General features: G+C 51.0%; 7 protein-coding genes across 7 annotated transcripts; 4 read left to right on the top strand and 3 right to left on the bottom strand.

Moving 5' to 3' along the window:
• Positions 1-197: 197 nt before the first annotated feature.
• STEHIDRAFT_166420 (CDC45-like protein) lies at positions 198-2,707 on the bottom strand (the record flags this gene model as incomplete). The annotated part of the gene is made up of 8 exons (XM_007301113.1): positions 198-348; positions 426-773; positions 849-1,301; positions 1,361-1,675; positions 1,734-1,885; positions 1,942-2,100; positions 2,155-2,382; positions 2,438-2,707. The coding sequence occupies 8 exons, from the start codon at positions 2,705-2,707 to the stop codon at positions 198-200; spliced, it is 2,076 nt and encodes a 691-aa protein (XP_007301175.1).
• Positions 2,708-2,875: 168 nt separating this feature from the next.
• STEHIDRAFT_145310 (uncharacterized protein) lies at positions 2,876-4,744 on the bottom strand (the record flags this gene model as incomplete). The annotated part of the gene is made up of 3 exons (XM_007301112.1): positions 2,876-3,914; positions 3,987-4,199; positions 4,264-4,744. The coding sequence occupies 3 exons, from the start codon at positions 4,742-4,744 to the stop codon at positions 2,953-2,955; spliced, it is 1,656 nt and encodes a 551-aa protein (XP_007301174.1). The 3' UTR covers positions 2,876-2,952.
• A 156-nt stretch (positions 4,745-4,900) lies between these two features.
• On the top strand, positions 4,901-8,893 carry STEHIDRAFT_74752 (Metalloprotease). The gene is made up of 20 exons (XM_007300548.1): positions 4,901-4,978; positions 5,031-5,386; positions 5,444-5,543; positions 5,597-5,968; positions 6,026-6,070; positions 6,136-6,194; positions 6,249-6,544; positions 6,602-6,895; positions 6,960-7,114; positions 7,177-7,256; positions 7,310-7,440; positions 7,509-7,650; positions 7,679-7,728; positions 7,785-7,839; positions 7,895-8,015; positions 8,075-8,118; positions 8,178-8,185; positions 8,236-8,422; positions 8,489-8,599; positions 8,666-8,893. Exons 1-20 carry the CDS (start codon positions 4,942-4,944, stop codon positions 8,702-8,704), a joined length of 2,682 nt encoding a protein of 893 aa, XP_007300610.1. The 5' UTR covers positions 4,901-4,941; the 3' UTR covers positions 8,705-8,893.
• Positions 8,894-9,120: 227 nt separating this feature from the next.
• STEHIDRAFT_51354 (uncharacterized protein) lies at positions 9,121-10,385 on the bottom strand (the record flags this gene model as incomplete). Its single annotated transcript, XM_007300403.1, has 4 exons — positions 9,121-9,528; positions 9,584-9,681; positions 9,742-10,019; positions 10,081-10,385. The coding sequence occupies 4 exons, from the start codon at positions 10,383-10,385 to the stop codon at positions 9,121-9,123; spliced, it is 1,089 nt and encodes a 362-aa protein (XP_007300465.1).
• A 764-nt stretch (positions 10,386-11,149) lies between these two features.
• STEHIDRAFT_145307 (Creatinase/aminopeptidase) lies at positions 11,150-14,278 on the top strand. The gene is made up of 12 exons (XM_007301111.1): positions 11,150-11,260; positions 11,374-11,491; positions 11,551-12,180; positions 12,231-12,366; positions 12,423-12,535; positions 12,588-12,777; positions 12,856-12,965; positions 13,026-13,625; positions 13,679-13,807; positions 13,869-13,985; positions 14,055-14,112; positions 14,174-14,278. The coding sequence occupies exons 2-8, from the start codon at positions 11,399-11,401 to the stop codon at positions 13,128-13,130; spliced, it is 1,377 nt and encodes a 458-aa protein (XP_007301173.1). The 5' UTR covers positions 11,150-11,260; positions 11,374-11,398; the 3' UTR covers positions 13,131-13,625; positions 13,679-13,807; positions 13,869-13,985; positions 14,055-14,112; positions 14,174-14,278.
• Positions 14,279-15,029: 751 nt separating this feature from the next.
• STEHIDRAFT_145306 (argininosuccinate lyase) lies at positions 15,030-16,898 on the top strand (the record flags this gene model as incomplete). The annotated part of the gene is made up of 8 exons (XM_007301110.1): positions 15,030-15,094; positions 15,148-15,322; positions 15,384-15,635; positions 15,692-16,038; positions 16,098-16,182; positions 16,234-16,377; positions 16,434-16,514; positions 16,572-16,898. 8 exons carry the CDS (start codon positions 15,030-15,032, stop codon positions 16,815-16,817), a joined length of 1,395 nt encoding a protein of 464 aa, XP_007301172.1. The 3' UTR covers positions 16,818-16,898.
• A 664-nt stretch (positions 16,899-17,562) lies between these two features.
• On the top strand, positions 17,563-19,747 carry STEHIDRAFT_74742 (t-SNARE). Its single transcript, XM_007300547.1, has 9 exons — positions 17,563-17,773; positions 17,848-17,873; positions 17,935-18,124; positions 18,187-18,420; positions 18,484-18,592; positions 18,652-18,728; positions 18,779-18,898; positions 18,960-19,045; positions 19,101-19,747. Exons 1-9 carry the CDS (start codon positions 17,744-17,746, stop codon positions 19,282-19,284), a joined length of 1,056 nt encoding a protein of 351 aa, XP_007300609.1. The 5' UTR covers positions 17,563-17,743; the 3' UTR covers positions 19,285-19,747.
• Positions 19,748-20,308: the final 561 nt, after the last annotated feature.

Raw genomic sequence — 20,308 nt, 5'->3', positions numbered from 1 at the left:
GCGAAGATTAAGAGCGCCTTGAGACCAATGGCGACAACATCTACATACTCTGTATGCTGCCTTAATTGTAGCCATCCACATACCTCACCCAAAAGACATGATCCTACACAGGGAAAACTTGATAATAATGCATATCCATACAGCCGATATAATCTACAAAGGGATAAATAGCAAAGCGAAAATAAACGACCAACGTATCAATACCTCTCAGACCGAATCCGAGACACTTCCGCCAAAAACGCCTCGAAGTCCGTCTCGTTGACCTCCAGGACACTCGTATCGAACGAGCCATGCCGTGTTCTTGCTCCCGTCTCCTCTTTCGCATCCAGAAATAACAGGCCGAAGTCACTTCGCAAGAGAGAGGGAAAGGTGTACGTCAGCAGCAGCACACAAGCCATGATCATTAGAGACGAAAATAATCTCACTTTTTCTTGACATCTCCGAAGTCGAGAGCCGCATTGATACCAACGACAGTGTATGTCTTCGCCTTCTCATTCAAGCACGCCAAAATGATCGGTATGCTCTTCTTCCTCTTCCTCCCTATATCGTCCGCACCCTTACTGTTCCGCAAGGCGTCCACGAGCCAAAGACCCAGACGTAGGAGGACGCCCGGACGGGCGAAGAGTTCGAGGTTGGAGCCTTGTTTGAGCGTGACGATGTGTTGACCTTTCGTCCTCCGGATGTCTTGCCTGTCGATGATGGAGGAGCCTGTGGTGATGATGGCACGTTGGACTGCCATGGCGAGCTGAAGCGATTGATGTAGTCGTTCAATACTTGAGTGAAAGCAAGCGTCGACATTATTAGATATCGAACTTTCATAGAGATATCTCATAAGGGGATGAGCTCACTCGTCTAGCGCATCAAAAGCGCTCCAGAAGTTCTTCGCCATATTCGACTTGCCATCCTCTTCAGGGTCCGTGTCACCATCCAACGCCGCATCCTCTGCATTGCCCTCTCTGCCTCTCTGTTTCTCTTTAATCTTGTCCGCCGTCTCAGTAGCCCATCTCCCGCCCGCATGCCACACATGTCCGCCACCGAACCACTCCCCTCCGTTCCTTGCTCCGACAATCTCGACCTCCATTGGCACGCCGGTCGCAGCGTCAAGTAGCGAGTTCAGAGCTTCCACGGCGTCGGCTGCTGCGAGTGGTTGGGTGTAATAGCCATAGCATCGTACGAACGAAGGGTAAGATAGTTCGACCATGCCATATTCTGGGGCGATGGCTTCTAGCTTGCCCCGCAGTTCGCGTTTGAGGTCCATGGCCATATGTGCATACAGTTGTTGAGTTTGTGAAGTAGAGAATCTAAGATCCGGTTTAACTCATCAGGGACCAGTTCCACCACATGCAAAGCAATAACGTACCCCATCTTCGCAAGCAAACCCGTCAGCCGCTTACGACCTTGTTCTTTCCAGATCCCAAGCTTGCTGGCGACGTAGCTCGAGTGATACATAGCATCGTAAAGCGTCCAATGTCGGAAGAGAGCGAACCGGAGTTCGTCCGTGACGCGGAGAGATTTATCGTCTGCATTGAGAGAAGCGAAACCGAGGGTGTCGTTCGGTGGTGGGGGAGGGTTCAGTCGCGCTACTTCGTCGTTGTAGATGCTACAATATTTATCGTACTCGTCTCGGGATATTCGACATGAGGTGTATTGGTATGTTAAACCTAATATCGCCAGCCTATTAGGAATATAAGCACACTCAGTTCAGCAAAAATGTGAAAGGAAAGAATACAAACCATAAAAGGTCATTGTCTACACGCTCGAGGACTGTGGCGAGGATATACACCGTGCCCGACGCGCTCTGACCGTACCAGGTGCCTGATGCATAGTGTTTGTTCAAACGCTCCATATAGTCTTCCCGCTCGTCGCGTGATATTCGATGTGGCCGCTGCCCCAACCTTCATAAGCGATCACATCGGAGAGCGTTATGGAGAAACTACTCACCTGTCCATCTACTCGGCGTCGTTTACCAGGGCTCCGAGGTCCGTCACCTAGTGATCTCCGCTTCCCTGACGAGCTACCTTCTTCGTATTCATCGTCATCTAAGCTATCTGGCGGGTCGTCTTCGTCCGAGTCTTCATCCGAATCCTCTTCTGGCTCGTACTAGATATCCTCGTCATGTTCCGCTACATCCAAGGTCTAAAACAGGACACTCACCGAAATCATCTCCCATGCTTTTCGTTCCTCCTCGAGTTTCTCCGCACCTCCATCATCCCATACATATATTCGCTCTCCGTTCTCCCCTCCCGCAAACAAACTTGACAAGTTCCACGGTCGACTTGAATCGATAATATGAACACGTAGTCGGTTCGGAAAGTCTCCGAACCACTCGTCCGATGGCAAGTCCAGGATTGCACCCATGTTGACTAGTATGAGGGTGTGAAGCTGATTGTGACCGTCAGCATGACTGTCATATATCCCAAGGCGGGAAGAGACGCACCTCGTTCGAGGTCATCAGTGTTTCCCGCATCTGTTCCAGTTCTGCTATACCTGACACGGGAATTACATTATGTGTGACATCGTCCTGTTGAAACAGACCCGCGAGCATGCGAGCGGCACAAAGCGCGTCGACATCTGGTGCGACGAGGATCGTGACGGAGGCGGCGGACACGAGGGGGAAGCGGCGGTGAGTGGCTAGGATGTCGGCGTAGGCTTCTGCGTACGATGGCCGTGAAGCTGAAGCTAGATGTGGCGGAGGGAGGAAGACCATGTCGTGAGCGAGCGTGAGGAGTGTGCTGTCGCTGCTGCCAGCGTGTTCAGAGCGAGACGCGATGGAGAGGACAATAAACGTCTGGACGCGTCTCGAATTTCGACGCGTTGAATTGCACGTGACCAGACGCGTCGTGGCACGCGTCTTTGGGTAACATCTGAGCTGCTACATATTTTCATCTCAAACTTCATCTCGTTACGACTGCCTGGAAGTGGAGATGGCTGTATGATAGTAAAGAATAACATCTATGGTGCCGACAAATAGTTGAACCAAGTCTTCTCCTGCACATCTCTCCTCTTTCCTCGCATGCCCCACACACCCCAGTTCGTCTTCACCATCACCCTTGGGTCAAAGTCCGCCACCTCCCACTTCTCACTGCCAAACGTGTTCGGCCCCGGCGTAATCACCCAGTCAAACTCTCCCGCCACCCCGGGTGCGGTCGCTAGCGACTTGACGTCCCGTTCCACATCCGCAGGTGAGAATCCGGTCACAAAAATCGGGCACTTCGTCTCGAGCAACAGAGGGATCTCCACGCCCCAGTCCGTAGGCGACGCGATCTGCAGGAGCGGTTCGCCTGTGATTTCATCCACGGACGAAGTGGACGGGAATCCGAAGCCAGGAGAGAACAGGAAGAATAGGTCCGTGTAGGGATCGAACGTGTCCTGGAATTGTGCGTGGACGTCGCGGTATTTGCATTGCATGCCAGTAATCGTCAGTTGTGGCGTGTACGGGACTGTGTAGGAGGGAACGCCATAGCGCTTGATCGATTCTCTCGTTCGCTTCATTCGGGCAATAGGTGCGGGAGTGGGCGGTTCGTAGATGTTAGGAACATAGACAGGTTTCTCTTCTTTCTTCACCTCGGACACCTCAGTAGTTCCTTCCACGGTCGACTGAGCCGTAGAGGTAGTGTCTGTGGAGGGTTGAGCGGATGCAGTTGCGGTTGTCTGCGCAGAGGAAGGTGATGAAGCCGGTTTTGAAGACGGAGGGGGGCCTGCATTTGGTGGTCTAGGCAGAGAGACTTGTGGACCGATGAAGAAGAGGTGGAAGAGACCGGCCGGGAAGAGCAAGCAGAGCTGCTCCCAGACGTGTGGTGGTAACGATGATTCGGCGCGAGCACCGAGAATGAAGATACGGACTTGAGGTTTCGCAGCTGCAGCCTCCGCGGTCTCAGGTGTACCAGTAGGTCCATGGAGAGTAAGTCGGAGAGCTGTATGCCAAGCGTTATGTATCCCGTTTAAAAATGAACTGAAAATGGCTGTTATTCATGAACAAGACTGACCTGCAAGGGAACGGCTTCCCTCGGGAGTAAGCCGTTGGTTACTTAACATAAGGGGGCTCCATTGATGTAACACAGAGCCGATGGTCAGGGGGTAAGTGAGCAACTTGCTGGAATGTCGCCGAGAACGTTCGGTATCCATAGATGGGAAATTCCGAGTATACCAGAAGACGTCCCAGTTGGCAAATGATATGGCCGCTTCTGTGTCTTGGGGACCTGGAGAGAAGGGAACCTGTTGAGGCAGAGTAAAATACGCAAACGTATAACATGATAGACGCACCTGGTAATTCAAACTCCTGTATCCTTCTCCCACTTCTCAAGTCGTGATCATCTTCATTGACCTCCCTCAGCCTAGAGCAGTACTTGGCATGATTTTCATCCGCCTTCCAATGCTCTTCGCTACAATGCGTCGGCCAACCACAATCTGGACATTCGAACTTGACACTCTTTGGTTGGGCTTTGGTGTGTGCGTGCGTGCCGGTATGCTCAGAGAGACAAGTAGGGCAAGGTGCTAATTTTTGTATGGCCTCTCCGCGGGCTCGGATAGCGGGAAAGGGTGATTGAGAAAATGGATGGAAGAGGTCGTCTTGAGAGAGTATTGGTTCGAGTTCAGAGGGTGTATTCTTCGGTTTTCGACGAAGAAAATTAAGCAAATTTCTGCGTGACTCGGCTGAGCGGCGGGTCAGCAGTGGTAGTACTTGAGGTCGGCGAGCAGCTAGTAAACGAGAGGCAGCAGCGCCGCGTGCGGCGACGAAAGACATCGTCGACGGTGGCGAGCAGGATCGCGCGTCGATATTTGGCGCTTTAGCATGGAATTGCCGCATTTGGCGCCGCGTCACGTCATGAACGGAGACGCGAAACGCGACTGCCAAACGACAACCTTGCAGCACTCTGACGACCACCACGACCACCTTGTTCGAGCACTCGCAAGAGTCCACCTCATACGCAGCTGCCCCCAATGGCTGACCGGGAGGCACGACCGTCGACTGACGAAGGTATGTCAGGCTAATGTACACTTCTGCGGACGGATAGTAACAGCTTCACCAGAGTCAGCTCCTCTTCTCGACGATAGGAATGATCCCAATATTGAGAACAGCAACCGACCCTTCACAGAACGCGTCGGAAATGCTCTACATGAACCACTCACCATTCTCAACCAGATTTTACTTGTTCTCATCCTCCTCATGCTGCTCCTTGCCGCTGTGTTCATCGGCCTCTTCGCCGGGGCGCAGCATAAGCTTCACACAAGACCTGAAGTTCCTGAAGGTACCGTGACAGCTACAACTACAGCTACTGCAACTACGGCCATCCCAACCACTGTCATAGGAACTATTACTACCACCACCACTGCGACTGCGACCACTGTAATACCTGCTCCTGTACCCACAGGTCCCCCTGCCGAGGTGAATTCAATTCATTTAGGCTGCTTCACGTTGCTCAGACGTCATTTTTGCCTGTAGACCAAATGTCTCACGCCACAGTGTGTGCTGCTATCTGCGCGAATTCTGTCTTCACTCGACACTAGCCAAGATCCTTGCGAGAACTTCTACGATTATGCTTGTAAGTGCCTGCGAGTTTCACCATGAGTTCAGGATAATCAATGTGCTGTGAAGCTGGCGGCTGGCGCAAGGCACACCCACTACCTGCCGATAAGGGACGCTTCGCCACATTCAACCAGCTCTTCCAAGAGAACCAACAGATTGTCCGCGACATCCTCGAGAGAGAACACTCCGAGTACACTGCCGCATTCAAGTCTACTGATGACGAAGAATTGCTTAAGAAGCTTCGTGACTTGTACACCTCCTGCATGGATGAAGATACTCTGGACGAATATGGAGAGAGTCCTCTTAGGGAATTCTCCCTTAATCTCAAGAAGTTGTTCAGAGGCAAGAAGACAGACACCGGTCGTGCTCCCGAACACAATGAAGACTTGAAGAGCAAAACTGCTGGTATTACTGCCGCCATCAGTTTCTTGCACACTCGTGGTTCGTGCTCCCTCTGCGTATGATGTGCGTCCATCTGTTTCATGTCGCTTTCCGCAGGTATTCCGGGCTTGTTTGACTTCGGTGTCGAGGGCGATGCGGCTGGTAAGTTTACTTCGCAAAGGCATATGGCTCTTGCAAAGATAATAATCATGACATACAACCAATAGTCGATCCAAACTTTATGATGCTTTGGTTCAGCCAACCCGAACTAGGCCTTCCCTCCAAGGTTCGTGGACTCGCAAAGTTCAGATAAACCAAAGCTTACCCCGTCAATTCATAGGAATACTTTGAGGAAGAATCCATCATCGAAGTCTACACAGACGTCCTCACCCGTCTCCTACTCGTCCAGTACGAGAATGACGACGACCTCTTTGGGCCAGAACAGAGTCCGGAACATGATCATCTCATCGTCAACGAAGATGCTGACAATGTTTGGCCTCCCTGGCCCTGGCCTCCGTGGGGTGGTGACGATGATGGTGACAGGAGGGATCCCAAGGACCCCAAGAAGGAGGTTCCGATCCTGGCTGACCAAGTTGTGAAGTTTGAGAAACGGATTGCCAACGCTAGCTTGGACTTGTAAGCCTTTTGCTTCCCATCTGGTCTCTATTACTTACACCACTCTGTATTTTGCAGGGATGTCCTTCAAGGCGATCCCGTCGGAACGTACAACAAAGTCCCCATTTCGAACCTCACGACCACACTTCCCCAGTTCAACTTCGATACCTATTTCGCGGCCTTTAAGCTTGATAATGATCCCGAAGAGATCATTGTGACGTCGCCAGAATTCATGGTATCGCTCTCGCATATCATCAACACCACAGACTCAAGGGTTATCGAGGCATACCTTGTCTCGAGAGCCGCTCTTGCTCTTGCTCCCCATTTGGGCATGTCCACTGAGTCTTGGAAGGCGAACCGTCGTCTTACAGAGTGAGTATATGCTCTTCGGTTCATCACCAAAATTAACATCTCAATAATGTTTTCTATCATATAGAGTTTTGAACGGAATAAAGCCCGGTGCTGTCGGTGACCGGGGAGAATTCTGTGTAAACCAAGTAGACTCTGCACTCGGCTTCGCCACTGGACGTTTCTTCGTCAACGAGGCATTCGGTGGTGACTCACAGACCAAGGCTACGAATGTCATCAAAGGTGAGAGCAGTCGATGTTTTGAGGTGAATTTCACCACTGATAGTAGTGGTTGTTGTTTCTAGATATCATCCAGGCGTTCAAGCGATCGCTCAAGAGTATCGCTTGGATGGACGAGGAATCTGCGCAGGCTGCAGCTGACAAGGTGAGCCCCATTTTCATATACTTGAAACTGTCACATGCTGAAGGCCGTGTCAGGCTGAAGCCCTCGCGATCAAAGTCGGCTTCCCTCTGTCTCCTGACACACGCAGCGCCGAGTCCATCGCCCGCTATTATAACCTCGTCACCATCGACAACAAGTCTTTCTTCGACAATCTGCTCTCAGCGGAGTATGTTGAAAGTTTTACCTCGCGGTCGGTTGTATAATGTTGACACATTCTCTTCATCTTCCGTGTAGTATCAGCGAAGTGTATAAAGGATGGCAGCAGGTCGGGAAGTCTAGGGATAAGCAAGCTTGGGAGATGACTCCAGCTACCGTCAATGCATACTACTCGCCGCCTGCAAATGAGGCAAGTCTGCACCATCCGTTCATTTTAAGAGTCGGATGCACCAACCGAGTATATACAGATTGTATTCCCAGCTGGAATCTTGCGCCCTCCATTCTTTTCTCTGGAGTGGTACGTCTATTCTCAATCACGCATCATCTCTACTAGTATTCATCCATCGTTTGCAGGCCGTCTTATCTTCAGTATGGAGCCTTTGGGCAGGTCGCTGCCCATGAGTTGTCGGTGAATAATGCTCGTCGTTATCAGAGTGTCCCTATGATCTGACCTTCTCCCTTAGCACGCATTTGATTCCTCCGGACGTATGTACAACCAAGAAGGAAAGCTCGAGGAGTGGTGGACGAACGCGACCAGTGCCGGCTTCCAGAAGAAGCTCGATTGTATCGTCACACAGTACTCTGGTGTGTTACCCTTTCTGCCAGATAGCCTCTTTGTACCCATTCTCAATGACTGCCGATAGCGTACACAATCGACGATGAGAACGGCAACAAGGTCCATGTTAATGTAAGTCTTGGGCGTTTTCGAACCATCAGTGGGCTTGGCTAACACATGGCGTTCACTAGGGCAACCTGTAGGTACCCTGAGAGCCATTCTTCTGAGTGTTGACTGACCAGAGCACAGGACATCCGGAGAAAACATCGGTGACTCAGGGATCATACAAGCGTTCCGGGCATGGCAAGCGCAGTTCGACGCCTCATTCAAAGATGGCCACGAATACTTGCTCCCTGCCCTGAATTACACCAGAGAACAGCTCTTTTTCATCGCGTTCGGCCAGATCTGGGCAGAGAACATCAAGCCTGCATCTCTGGTGCGTCTCCCTTTACAAGCCTTGCTCTTCGCCTACCTAATATAAACCGCGCCTTCGCTTGCTTAGGTTGCTCGGGTTCGTTCGGATCCTCACTCGCCAAACCAGTTCCGCGTGGATGGAACGCTTTCTAACGTCCCGGAGTTCGCCAAGGCTTTCAACTGTTCCGCCAAAGCCAAGGTACGTGCAGTCAACTGGCAATTTGATGTCGGATGAGGACGGGGTTACTCATGGTGGTGCCCACAGCTGAACCCGCCCCGCGAGAAGCAGTGTCTCTTCTGGTAAATCATGCAGCCAGTGGAAGGACCGAAGATCTTGCCTTCTTTATTTTGAGATGATGTTTGTACGATGATGCCCGTTTGTTATCTTGTTGTCGAATCGGAAGATATTTATGGATTCGGACATTGTGACGCTTCGAGCTTCACGCTGCATAGTTTGTGATAGATCTTGTGAACCAACATGGACAATTGAAACATTATACATGTGCACTTTATTATTGACATTACGTCTGCGCCGTCCGTGGCGATCCTTGACTATAGAATGCCCCTGGCTCGACGTATGAAGGATGCCCTGACATTGGGTGACCCACTAAGTAGTACATACAGCTCCGGTTCGGAGAAGAATCAACCACAATGAAAAAATTGAACGGAGACTCGAGTGTTGCACGGTTCGTTGGCATGATGAATCAGTGGAATGTCGTATCATCGACTTGACACAGAGGGAAGCATATCCTTCGCAAAGGGCCCCCTCCCTTCTGCTTCAGCGTCCATGACCTTCCAGAACCCACATCCTTTTCCCTCATTCTGGTCACCTGCGGCACATGTCCACCAGTAGCGATATTGTCCTAGCCCTTGCGCACCCTTCTTCAGCATCTTCATGTCAGGCCGCAAGGTCGTCGGTATACCGCACTTGCATTTAGGGATGGTGTCGGGATGATAGTCGGGGCGATAAAAGCGGAAAGTTATGTTAATCCGACAATTTGACGGGTCAAAACTGATGCTGGGTAAGGATGACGGTGGTGGAAATTGTGGATGGAAACGATCGAGAGTGTTTTGAGGAGGGATAGAATGCTTGAACCGCTCTTGCGCGGTAGCGTGCATGATCACGAGCTGCGTAAGGTATGTCAGACACAAAATGTGGGTTGCTAAGAATATTCATATTTACTGAATTATGTGAGAGAGGTATGTTGTATGTCCGTGCAGTACGCTTCTCTTTCTCGTCCACGGGAACGACGTCGCGAAGGCGAAATACCCTCGGAGTCCCTGAGAAGATTCAATTGACCGGTGAATGTGAACAGAGACATTTAATAACAAAGGGTTTACCTAGGCTGAGGCTTGCAATCGTAGGATAAGGGCCGAGAGTCGTTAGACGATCAGAATGGAAGCCAACACCCTCTTTCGCTCCTTCGTAAAGATTCGATGCAGCGAAATTGGCTCGCCAGATAGGTTCGTCACTCGCCGATGATGGTACACCGGCCCACTCGAGAGGAAGGCGTTCCCTAGTGCGCATCTCCTCGTTGACTACATTCTCAATGATTGAACAAGCCTCCTCCATGGCTGACGGAAACTTTGATGGAGGGTCCGTTTCGCGCCCATTATACCTGCGTATGCACGATACAGAATCAGTTTTCCGAAAACCTAGCCGTTACAGAGCTCACGTACCAGAACTGTGTCACTTTCAACCATGCTTGATCTTCCGGCCTCGAGCCCAAAGTGTCGCGTATGAAGAAAGACGTGCGATGGGGGGATTCCACAAGGCGATCGAAAAGCCACCATTTGTTTCGTTTCCAATCTCGTGCTTCGGCGAGCATGGTGTAGAACAGTCGGCAAGCTAGCTCTGGAGGTAACACAGACGGATGAAGAGTGCACGGTGTGTGTTCTTTCACCATACTCGGGTTACTTAGAGTCAGAGGTGGAAGTCGTGATACAGAGGGTCCTGCAGATGGAGGTGGGTGGAGCACGTCCATGAGGTTTGTTGTCTGTCTTTTGGCCGGACTTCTGTCTGAGCGAGGAAGGGTAGAAGTACTGGCACTTTGAGGATGTTCCGAGCTCCGAGACGATCTAGGCAAAGACGAGGAGCTGTGTGGTTTAGAAGGTTTTGCGTTCGCATTCGGTGTAGATTTGGTGCTCCGCGACGTTGACCGACCTAACCAATCGTCTAGGTCCGTCTCCCGTTTACGTTTCTTATCAGGAGAGTTTATACGAATGTTTGGCTTGGACAAGATTTTGTTCGCGGCCGCATCTATGATGCCTCCCGACTGCGCTAGGACTTCGAGTAAGACTGCAGGCTCCGGCACTGAGCTCGGAGGCAGAAGGCTGGCGAGCATAGCCAGTTTCGTATCGGTGTCAAACTCTTCCTCGCTCTCCATGAGCAGTTGAGCCGTAAGGTGAGGAAAAGGTCAATCGCTGCGATTCAGGAAGGTCAGGTCAACGCTTGTCCAAGGCTTAGGTCAGAAGAGGCTTACGTCTATGGCAGCTCAGGTTCCAATTGTGACTGAAGAAAGCTGATGAGCTGGGTGTAGATACAAGGAGCAGTTCGACTAGCTTGTATGTGAAAAGATCAACGGAGCTGAGTTGAAGCAAGACCTAGCACGACACAGACGCCCGATTGCCACAAAGGGTGGCTTGTGTCAAACAACCAAGCTCGCCACCCGTCGCTGACAACATCCCCGGAAAGCGCCGATTCCTGAAGTCCTTATCTCCCTTTACCTCCGTCGGAAGGAAGGACTGCAAGTTATGGTACAAAAGATCCATCCATAGAACCGTCTCATGCGCACGGTTTTTTCAGCTGTACTCTACATCACCAACAAGAGCTTGATCGTCAGTCACTAACAGTACAACTGTACGTGGCAAAGAAATTTCTCTCTCGCCATCAGTCATCATGCATCATGACTGAAACTGTCGACAACATCTTGCCTGTATATTTGGATTGCTTTGCTCACAAATAACTGATAGTATCTTACAGAATTCAAGCTCACTCATGGAGAGAACAGAAAAGTCTCCTCTCATCGCGCCTGTACGGGTCGTCAGACCATCAGCTGTACGATTGGTATCGCGGCCATTCACGAGAGTGGTAGGTCGTTTTGATGTCGTTCACCGACACAATCTCATTAGCTGACGCCCACATCATAGGTCGCTCTCGTCTGTATATGTCTGGCGATCTTCACTTTGAGCGCTCAGATCACTCAGCCCACTGTACTCAAGGGAGATGATAATTTCCCAGAACTCGCATCATACTGTTCCCACGTCGCCCCAATTTCTTCCTCGGAATTCTATTCTCGTCAACTTGCCCTCGCAGAGGTTCTCCATAGATTGAACGCATCTGCGTATATCGCTGAACCTGGCGCGAGCGCGCTTTACTACGCCAATGTGTCAAGCTCCTCTTGGAGGCTTTCCGAACGGCCTCTCCTGCTCATCCTTTCTCCCCACGTTGCGGACGACGGCACAATCACTCCACGAATCTCCTTGCTCACACCCTCTTTTGAAGCCACGAGAGCCAAACTTCTACCCATTCCGGCCAAGGAGGTGTTGTATCCTGAATGGCCAGAAGAGGTTAATCCGTTTGATGTTGCAGTTGGCGCTTTGCCCTCTCTCCAAGATGGCGCCAAGGTCTTTGTCGACGGCAGCATTCGGAACTTCATAGTCGACGGAATGCAGAACGCAGCGCCCCAGGCAAAGGTTTCCACTGCTCCTGTAGAGATTCGTCGCATCAGAGAACGGAAGTCCTCCACGGAGCTCGAGATCATGAAATGCGCCAACGAGGTAAGTTGTCGATACTACTTTGTACACGTCGAGTTGCTGAATAGTCATAGGCCACGCTGGCATCTATTCGAGCCGTGCGTGAACGCTTCTTCTTTGGTATCAAAGAGTCGCAAGGCAGTGATTTAGTTGCTCGGGCCCTCACAAGTGCTGGATTGAGCGATGGTTCCGGAATAGTACTGTTTGGAGGTATTAATACTCCCCTCTCCTATAGCAATAGGCAGTCATTCACACTATATATACAGAGAATGCCGCTCTCCCGCATGGTTCTGGGACCGACAGGGCACTTGGTCCCAGTGACTATGCTCTCATCGACTGTGGCGGCTCGCTCCATGGATATACGAGTGATGTTACACGAGTGTGTAACCGAATTCTCGTGTGCTCTGAGCTCACCTAACCGCACTATACAGACCTTCCTCCTGAAAGAGTCTAAGGTGTCTCAGCGCCATCTGGCGATATGGGGTATGGTTCGCGTAGCACAAACTCGTGCGCTCGAGGCAGCGAGAGCCGGGGTCCTTGCCAAGGATGTCGACACGGCTGCGAGGAACTCACTGGGCGAGGAGGGCTTTGGGTCCTATTTTAGTCATCGTCTAGGCCACGGTAAGCAGATTCATCTGCGGATGCTTGTCCTGCTAAGAATGATATACCAGCATCTTTCTGTCGCTGACAAACACGCAGGAATCGGCCTTGAAGGACACGAGTCTCCTTACCTGAACGGAGCATCGACTGATGTGTTGATGAGCGGACACTCTTTTTCCGACGAGCCAGGTGTCTACATCGAAGGCGAGGTATGAGTCGGTAGCCCTTGTCTTGAGCGCTGCATGCTTACGTGCTCTTCCTATTCCTAGGTCGGAGTCCGTCTAGAGGACTGCTTCTACATAAACGACGAAGGACTCGCTGTTTACTTGACTGAAGGGGCCGGCGGCCAAGCAAAGAGCCCGTGGGTGCTCTGAGCTTGCAGAAACGAAGGTTCATCTAGTAATCACACCGCACGCTATTGTACACAAAAGAACACTTGCTGCCAAGGTGATCGATGGGGACAGTGACGACTCTGAGCTACGTGTACGTTGTTGCGGAAGAAGAGTGCTTTGTAGCTGAGCGATGTGTGTGTTCTACTAATCGCTACCTTCTCGAAGCCAACTTCCAGCCAGCGAGAAGTCGTATGACATCTGTGCTTACCCTCTGTTTTCGGCTCGCCCAAGTCTACGCTGATCCGCGTTCCCTGTGGCTCGTCATGCTCTGGCTAGACAATTCTCGCAGATACGAAGCGTATTTTCTAGCGCATTCATTACCGGGAAAGTTACCCCTAAAGCGCGTAATGGTCCATTGTCTTCCAGCGGAAGCCTCATAATCCGGGGTCAACAAGCCGCGACCCACACCGTGGTCGACGCGTTGACGAGTTGAAGGATGTAGGAAGCGACTTTATCGGCGGGACGAGTGTCTTCCCGGTGCGTGTTATTATTTTCTAGGCGTGCTCAGAGTATATAAGGCGGAACAACAGAGTCACATCAATTATAACGAATTCTTACCTTTTCTCACCCATCCACCGTTTCTGTGATCCACAATGCCCTTCGACGGTGTCGAAAACAGATCGTCCCAGAATTCTGCCGCCGGGGAATGGCTTCGTGAAGTACAGCGTCTGTTGTATCTCTATCAGAACCACATTAAAGAGTCGTATATCTTCGTTGTAGTTCCACAGCGTCGGTGACTCGCTCAATGCGGATGCCTGGGGCAAGTTCTTCACCGAAGATGCGTTGGTTACGATGGGTAACAACGCGCCATTCGAAGGCAGAGAGAACTTCCTCAAAGTGAGACGATCCTTCATTCGCCATTCTATAGATTTTAGCTCATCATGCGTCCGTATTGCCCATCGGCAGGCTTACTCGTACCAGACCAGCATTCTCGACATGATGAAGCACGAAATTCATCACTTCGGTGAGTTGTCACAGAGAGGACGATGAGGCTAAACCCACTCACAATCGTGTGCATATCGCAGACGTCGTTGGAGACCGCCTATACCATCAAGCGACTTTATCATACATCGTGAAGGGTGATCCCGAGAAGGAGGTCATCAAGATATCCGCGTTTGCCATCGTTCACCGTCACAGAGAGAGCAACAAGATCTATAAGCTCGAGATCTATAACGACCCTACGCCATTGATGAACAAGGTCGATGCCGTCATGTCAAGCTCCGTTTGAAGAGCATCATGTCAATGGTGATCAACCATGCTGTAATACCATAGCCTGCTCGTATGTGGCCCCTGGGATCCGTTGCCCATGATACTGTGATCGTACTCCCACCGTGGACCTGAGTTATAGTCTGATAAAGTCAAAGCATGCGTCATTGAAGAATATATACGTATAAGCAAAGCAGAAGCTCCTTTATCACCGTGAAAAACGCTTGGGGTGTCTACATTCCAACAAATATTAAGCCTTTCCTGTCAAGAAAGATTAAGTACCTACGTGAAAGTTGGGTCGGCCGCGTTCCACCTCAGTTGGGTCGGGGAGCCTTCAAGAGGTCTGACGCCGAAGGGCGCTCTAGGTTTTTGTACAAGGTTGAAGAAGTGACATCGCCCCCTGTAAATCAAGGAGATTTAAAATAATGGACTCCAGTGTCCTCGTAGGTTGGGGTGTTGCAGTGGAGAAAAGGATGTGGCGACCAACTTTGGATCCCGCGGGGCGGCGCACAAACCAGTTGAGCCGTGGTTTGGGTAAACCACGTGGTGCTAAGTTTACCGCCATATTCCTGGAACTGAATACGTGCAGTGACTCCGACATCTCCTATCCCAGGGAACGCTCATAACAGCTTCTACATATTCCACCAATCCCCTGCAGAACACTACAAAACAAAAATGACGGAACAGCCAACAAAACAAAAGCTCTGGGGAGGGCGTTTCACTGGAAAGACCGATCCTCTGTACGTTCTCGCACACTGCAGGATCTATTGCATGTTTTCTTACTCTGCTTTAGTATGCATGCTTTCAACCAGTCTTTGTCGTACGACCGCCGAATGCATTCGGCCGACATCCGTGGGTCCATCGCATATGCTAAATCTTTGACAAAAGTTGGCATCCTTACATTTGAGGAGGAAAAAAAGATCACGGAGGGTTTGACGGCTGTTGGGAAGGAATGGGAGACCGGGACGGTACGTCTAACTCAAACCATAGTGCAAGAAACGGACCTGACCGATCTTATAATTGCATCAGTTTGAGATTCAACCTGACGATGAGGATATCCATACCGCCAACGAACGTCGCCTGAGCGAGCTCATCGGGCCACTGGGTGGCAAACTGCACACTGGCCGTTCTCGAAACGACCAAGTTGCCACAGATATGCGCATCTGGCTTCTGGATGAGGTGAAGGAGGTTGAAGATGCATTGAGAGCACTGATCCGAGTTATGGTCGAGCGTGCGGATAAGGAGGTGGACTATCTCATGCCCGGTTACACTCATTTGCAGGTATGTTATTCTCCTATTCCACGTTCCTTCTTGCGTTGATCATACATCGATTGTAGCGCGGACAACCTATACGGTGGTCGCATCTCCTCCTTTCCCATGCGTTCTCCTTCAGCGCCGATCTTGACCGTCTTCGCCAATCTATTCCTCGCATCGCTGTGCTTCCTCTGGGGTCGGGAGCTCTGGCAGGAAACCCTTTCTGTGTCGACCGTGAATATCTTGCGAAGGAACTGGGCTTCCAGTCTGTGGCAGAGAATAGTTTGTATGGGGTTGGTGACCGCGACTTCATCATCGAATTCCTCATGTGGTCCAGCTTGATGATGACCCATATGAGTCGCATGGCGGAAGACTTGATCATCTACTCTACCGCTGAGTTCGGATTCGTTACCTTGAGCGATGCCTATAGGTTAGTCCTCTTGTTGGCGACTCGCACGCCAGAACCTTCTAATATGGTTTGTCTTACAGCACGGGATCAAGCATGATGCCACAAAAGAAGAATCCCGACTCTCTTGAGCTGTTGAGAGGCAAGTCAGGTCGTGTGTTCGGCAACGTATGTTTTATACTTGCGGCATTGTCCTTCGCGCTAATCGGGGGAGTATAGGCTGCGGGTTTCTTGATGAGCTACAAGGGTCTGCCCTCGACATACAACAAGGATCTCCAGGAAGATAAAGAGCCTTTGTTTGATGCCGTCGACACCGTGTCCGCTTGCTTGCGCATAGCTGAGGGTGTTTTGGCTACCTTGGAGGTATGGATGTCATTGCTACCGACCTGCCTGAAGACCTTCTAATAACGACCTTGTAGGTCCACCCAGACAGGATGAGGCAGGCATTGACCATGGACGTGCTCGCGACCGACCTTGCCGATTATCTCGTGCGCAAAGGGGTAAGTGGCGTCTCGCTTCTGCGCAGATCATGATACTCATTCATTGGCCCACAACAGATGCCTTTCCGTGAAACCCATCACGTCTCCGGACGCGCCGTCGCTCTCGCAGAATCTCGCAAGTGCCAGTTGAACGATCTGAGCATTCAGGACTATAAAGGCCTATGCGAGAAGTTCGACGACGACGTCCATACTGTGTTTGACTTTGAGGCGAGTGTGGAAAGGAGGCAAGCTATCGGTGGCCCTAGCCGCATCATGATCGCGCGACAGGTCTCCGTCCTGCGCGACATACTCTCCAAACAGTAGATACCTGAACCTGTACTCGATGGGCGCAAAAGCCAGATGTATGTGCTTGTAGGACAAACCAGAGAAGTTATTTCGCTTGAAGATCTATCCAACGCCCATAGTTGCTCTGAATCGTCCCGGAGATGGACAAGCTCACGCATAGGTTTGATCGCCAGTGTGTCATTCCTGACCGTTGGCTCCGTCTTGGATATAACTGAGGCAATTTGAAGGCAGTTTCTATATATTATTAGGGATTGTGCAGCTCGCATAGAACAACGGTAGGGCGGTGCTAGGCATCAGCCCGAAAGTGCCACTGAACAGCATCTACTTCGTGTAGTGTCTTGGAGCATCGCATTCAACTCGGTCTCCCACCAGATGGATAACTTGCCGTCGGACGCAGCAAGACCTCCTCACATCCACTGCGTTGATAATGATTCGGGTCCATCGACTTTTCCGACGGACAACTCGAGACTCCATGATGGGCTTCCCCAAACAGAATGTCGAAGCTGGGGGAGCATTACCTTCAGCAGCAACCATCTTGGATGACTTATATGTACAAGCACTTCTTGTCTAACCTGAACCAAATGATAAGTTCTTCAGTGGGAACGAGAGTGCTTACGCCTTGGCCGGTGGACCCGGTCATGGTTCAAGAAATGACACTGAAAGAACAAGCGTGAGATGCGGAGGAGGACCAAGGCCGTTGCCGTGCCGTGGAGCCACAACTTCTCGCTGCAATCAACATCGCCTCCACCATACCCTCAAATAAGCGCTGGTAGCGTCCTCTCCTTGATCGTCCCTCTTGCCTCCCCGGACAGCCAGCGTGTCATTTTTCTACCCTACGCTCCGCCCAGCATTTGGATCGTTGCAGCGCTTCGACCAATTGTTTATAACAACCACCACCGTCGTTCTACCACTCGCATCATCAACCGAATACCACACCGCACAGCATGGCCAGAGACAGACTCGCAGCACTGAGGGTATGTAGTTCGTGACAGCGAAGACACTCGTCTACACATTGCACCTCTAATTGTGTATTTATTGGTGGTGGCAGGCTCAGCAGGGAGGCGGCTTCGACAAGTGCGTTGCCGTGGTTTCTTCTGACCGCTGCGGCCTCGTCTGACATTCTTTTAACGTTCAGCAATTCATACCCCACCCAAAATTCCGGAAATAATGGAGGAGGCTACGGCGGCGGTCGTCGACAGAATCCTTATGCTCAGCAAGACGATAACCCGAGCTATGAGATGTCGGATGTCAAGGACAGCACAACAAACTTGACGGCGGGCATGGCTACCATGGGTGGGGACTCCATGAACGCTTTCTACGACGAGGTGCGTCAAACTTTCCTGTGGTTTTCTTTGCTCATCTGTTAAACGAGTCGCGCTGGGTGTAGATTGCGTCCATTCAAGACAGCATCAAGGCGTTCAATGACAGCATTTCGCGGATATCAGACTTGCACTCGCGCTCGCTCAATAACATGGATGACGCTGCTGCGGAACGCAACGCTCAGCAACAGGAGGATTTGGTGGCCGAGACTAGCTCGCTGAGTAACATGCTCAAGCGGAGGATCAAGGCGCTCGAGAGGCAAGGAGGGTCAGGGCGTGATGGCCAAATTAAGAAGCAGCAGGTATGTCGGGTTTCCTGGCCTTTGGGCGGAGGTCACATTATTCTGATCATTATCCGAATGTAGACTGGTTTGGTGAAGTCGAAGTTTGTGGAGGCTATTCAAAGCTACCAGCAAGTCGAGCAGCAGTACAGGCAAAAATATAAGCAACGGATGGAGCGGCAATACAAGATTGGTGCGGTCAAGTTTTGGTTCATATTACCCCAGCCAAATTGACGCTCTGTTATCTTCCAGTCAAGCCGGATGCTACACCTGAAGAAGTCAAGGCCGTCGTTGATGATGATCAGGGTGGTCAGGTGTTCTCTCAAGCAGTGCGTATTCGTCGTACACCGGTATCGGCTAATTGCTGACATTTTCGTAGCTCATGAACTCCAACCGTTATGGCGAGTCCCGTGCTGCTTACCGTGAGGTTCAAGAGCGACACGAAGATATTAAGCGTATTGAGCGTACACTCGGAGAACTCGCACAGCTGTTCAATGACGTGAGTTATTTGAGCGCTCTCAATGAGGCAAGCATCAGTTTCTGACTCTTGAGTTTTGTAGATGAGCATCCTCGTCGAGCAACAGGATGAGCAGATCAACGTCATTGAGACACAAGCAGCTGGCGTTGAGGTGGATACAGAAGTAGGGTACGTGGGTTTCGACCTCCTTGACCGCACGCATCCTGAACAACGTACCGTTTAGTCTTGGTTACACCGAAAAAGCCGTCGTCTCCGCACGCGCCGCACGGAAAAAGCGCTGGATTTGCGCCGTTATCATCCTCATCGTGCTCATCATCGTCGGCGTCATCGTTGGTATCGAAGTCAGCAAGGCCGTCGGCAAGAGCTCCAGCACCTCAGGTTCGGGCACTACCACCACCACTTCCTGAGCGGTGCCACTAGGTCCACACCTCTCTCAGCCTTTCTTGCCTTTCTGCTTTCTTATTGGACGGCCATCTTTCGTGATTTTTTCCATACTTCCTCGTCTTTCTCTCTTGCCAAGGACGCTCTTCCCCATTTATTTAGCATCTCGTCGACTTCCTCTTCGTTCATTGTCCACTCGTTGCCTAGCCCTCACTCACACAGTCGCTCCTTTCCTCGCACTTCGTCTCGCGCCCTTTTCACAGCCCCTCGATATGTCTCAAGACTCTCACTCTCCATTTCAGCCCATATCGCTATCGTCGTCAGCTTTAATATCTCCATTCGTATTAGCTATGGTCTGTCTTCTGGTAAGTACATATTCGAGCGAGCGCCGACACCGCGGCGGACGACATACCCTTCTTGGATACCCTACGAACATTTCATTGGAATCAATACATCGTGGGGACTACACATTATTTATTTTCACCAGGGACTAAGCGATGTGTTAAGCATACGTTCCAATTCGCCAATGGGGCTGGCACAGTGGCGGCGTGTTGCGAGTGCGCATGAGTGTTAGATATCCTGTTCGTGACACAGGTGTCCGCCGGAGGAAGGTCGGATGTACGGAATTTTTGGAAGCAGAGATTGTTCGGCTAGCGTTCGTCGTTCCCGTTAAGTAAATTGTGAAGCACGAGACGATCAAGATGGAGGGACGAAGAAACCGATAAATCTTGAGAGAATAAGAACGGATGCGGTCCTGTCTGTATTTCCGTCTCTGCACAAAGTCATCTGCTAGAGGCCAAGACGCGAGAGAAGCAAGAGAAGACACCAAAGGCACGGAAGTGGACGTTGATGAGAGACAAAGTTGATTGTGGGTGCGCAAAGGTCGAACATTGAGTTCATATCAGTCTATAACTTCGGAGGAGCGTCGTCCGAGTTCTTCTGGGATGTCCTGTACGATCGGTCCGTGTATAGACTGAGCATCCTGAAGCCGCGATGATCTTCGCGAAGACACCGTTTAGCGGTCAGATGGATGTGTTGGAGTCTGCCACT

Source organism: Stereum hirsutum (genome assembly GCF_000264905.1).
Source record: "Stereum hirsutum FP-91666 SS1 unplaced genomic scaffold STEHIscaffold_3, whole genome shotgun sequence".
Classification (NCBI taxonomy): Eukaryota; Fungi; Basidiomycota; class Agaricomycetes; order Russulales; family Stereaceae; genus Stereum; species Stereum hirsutum.
This window is presented reverse-complemented; position numbering and strand designations above follow the sequence as displayed.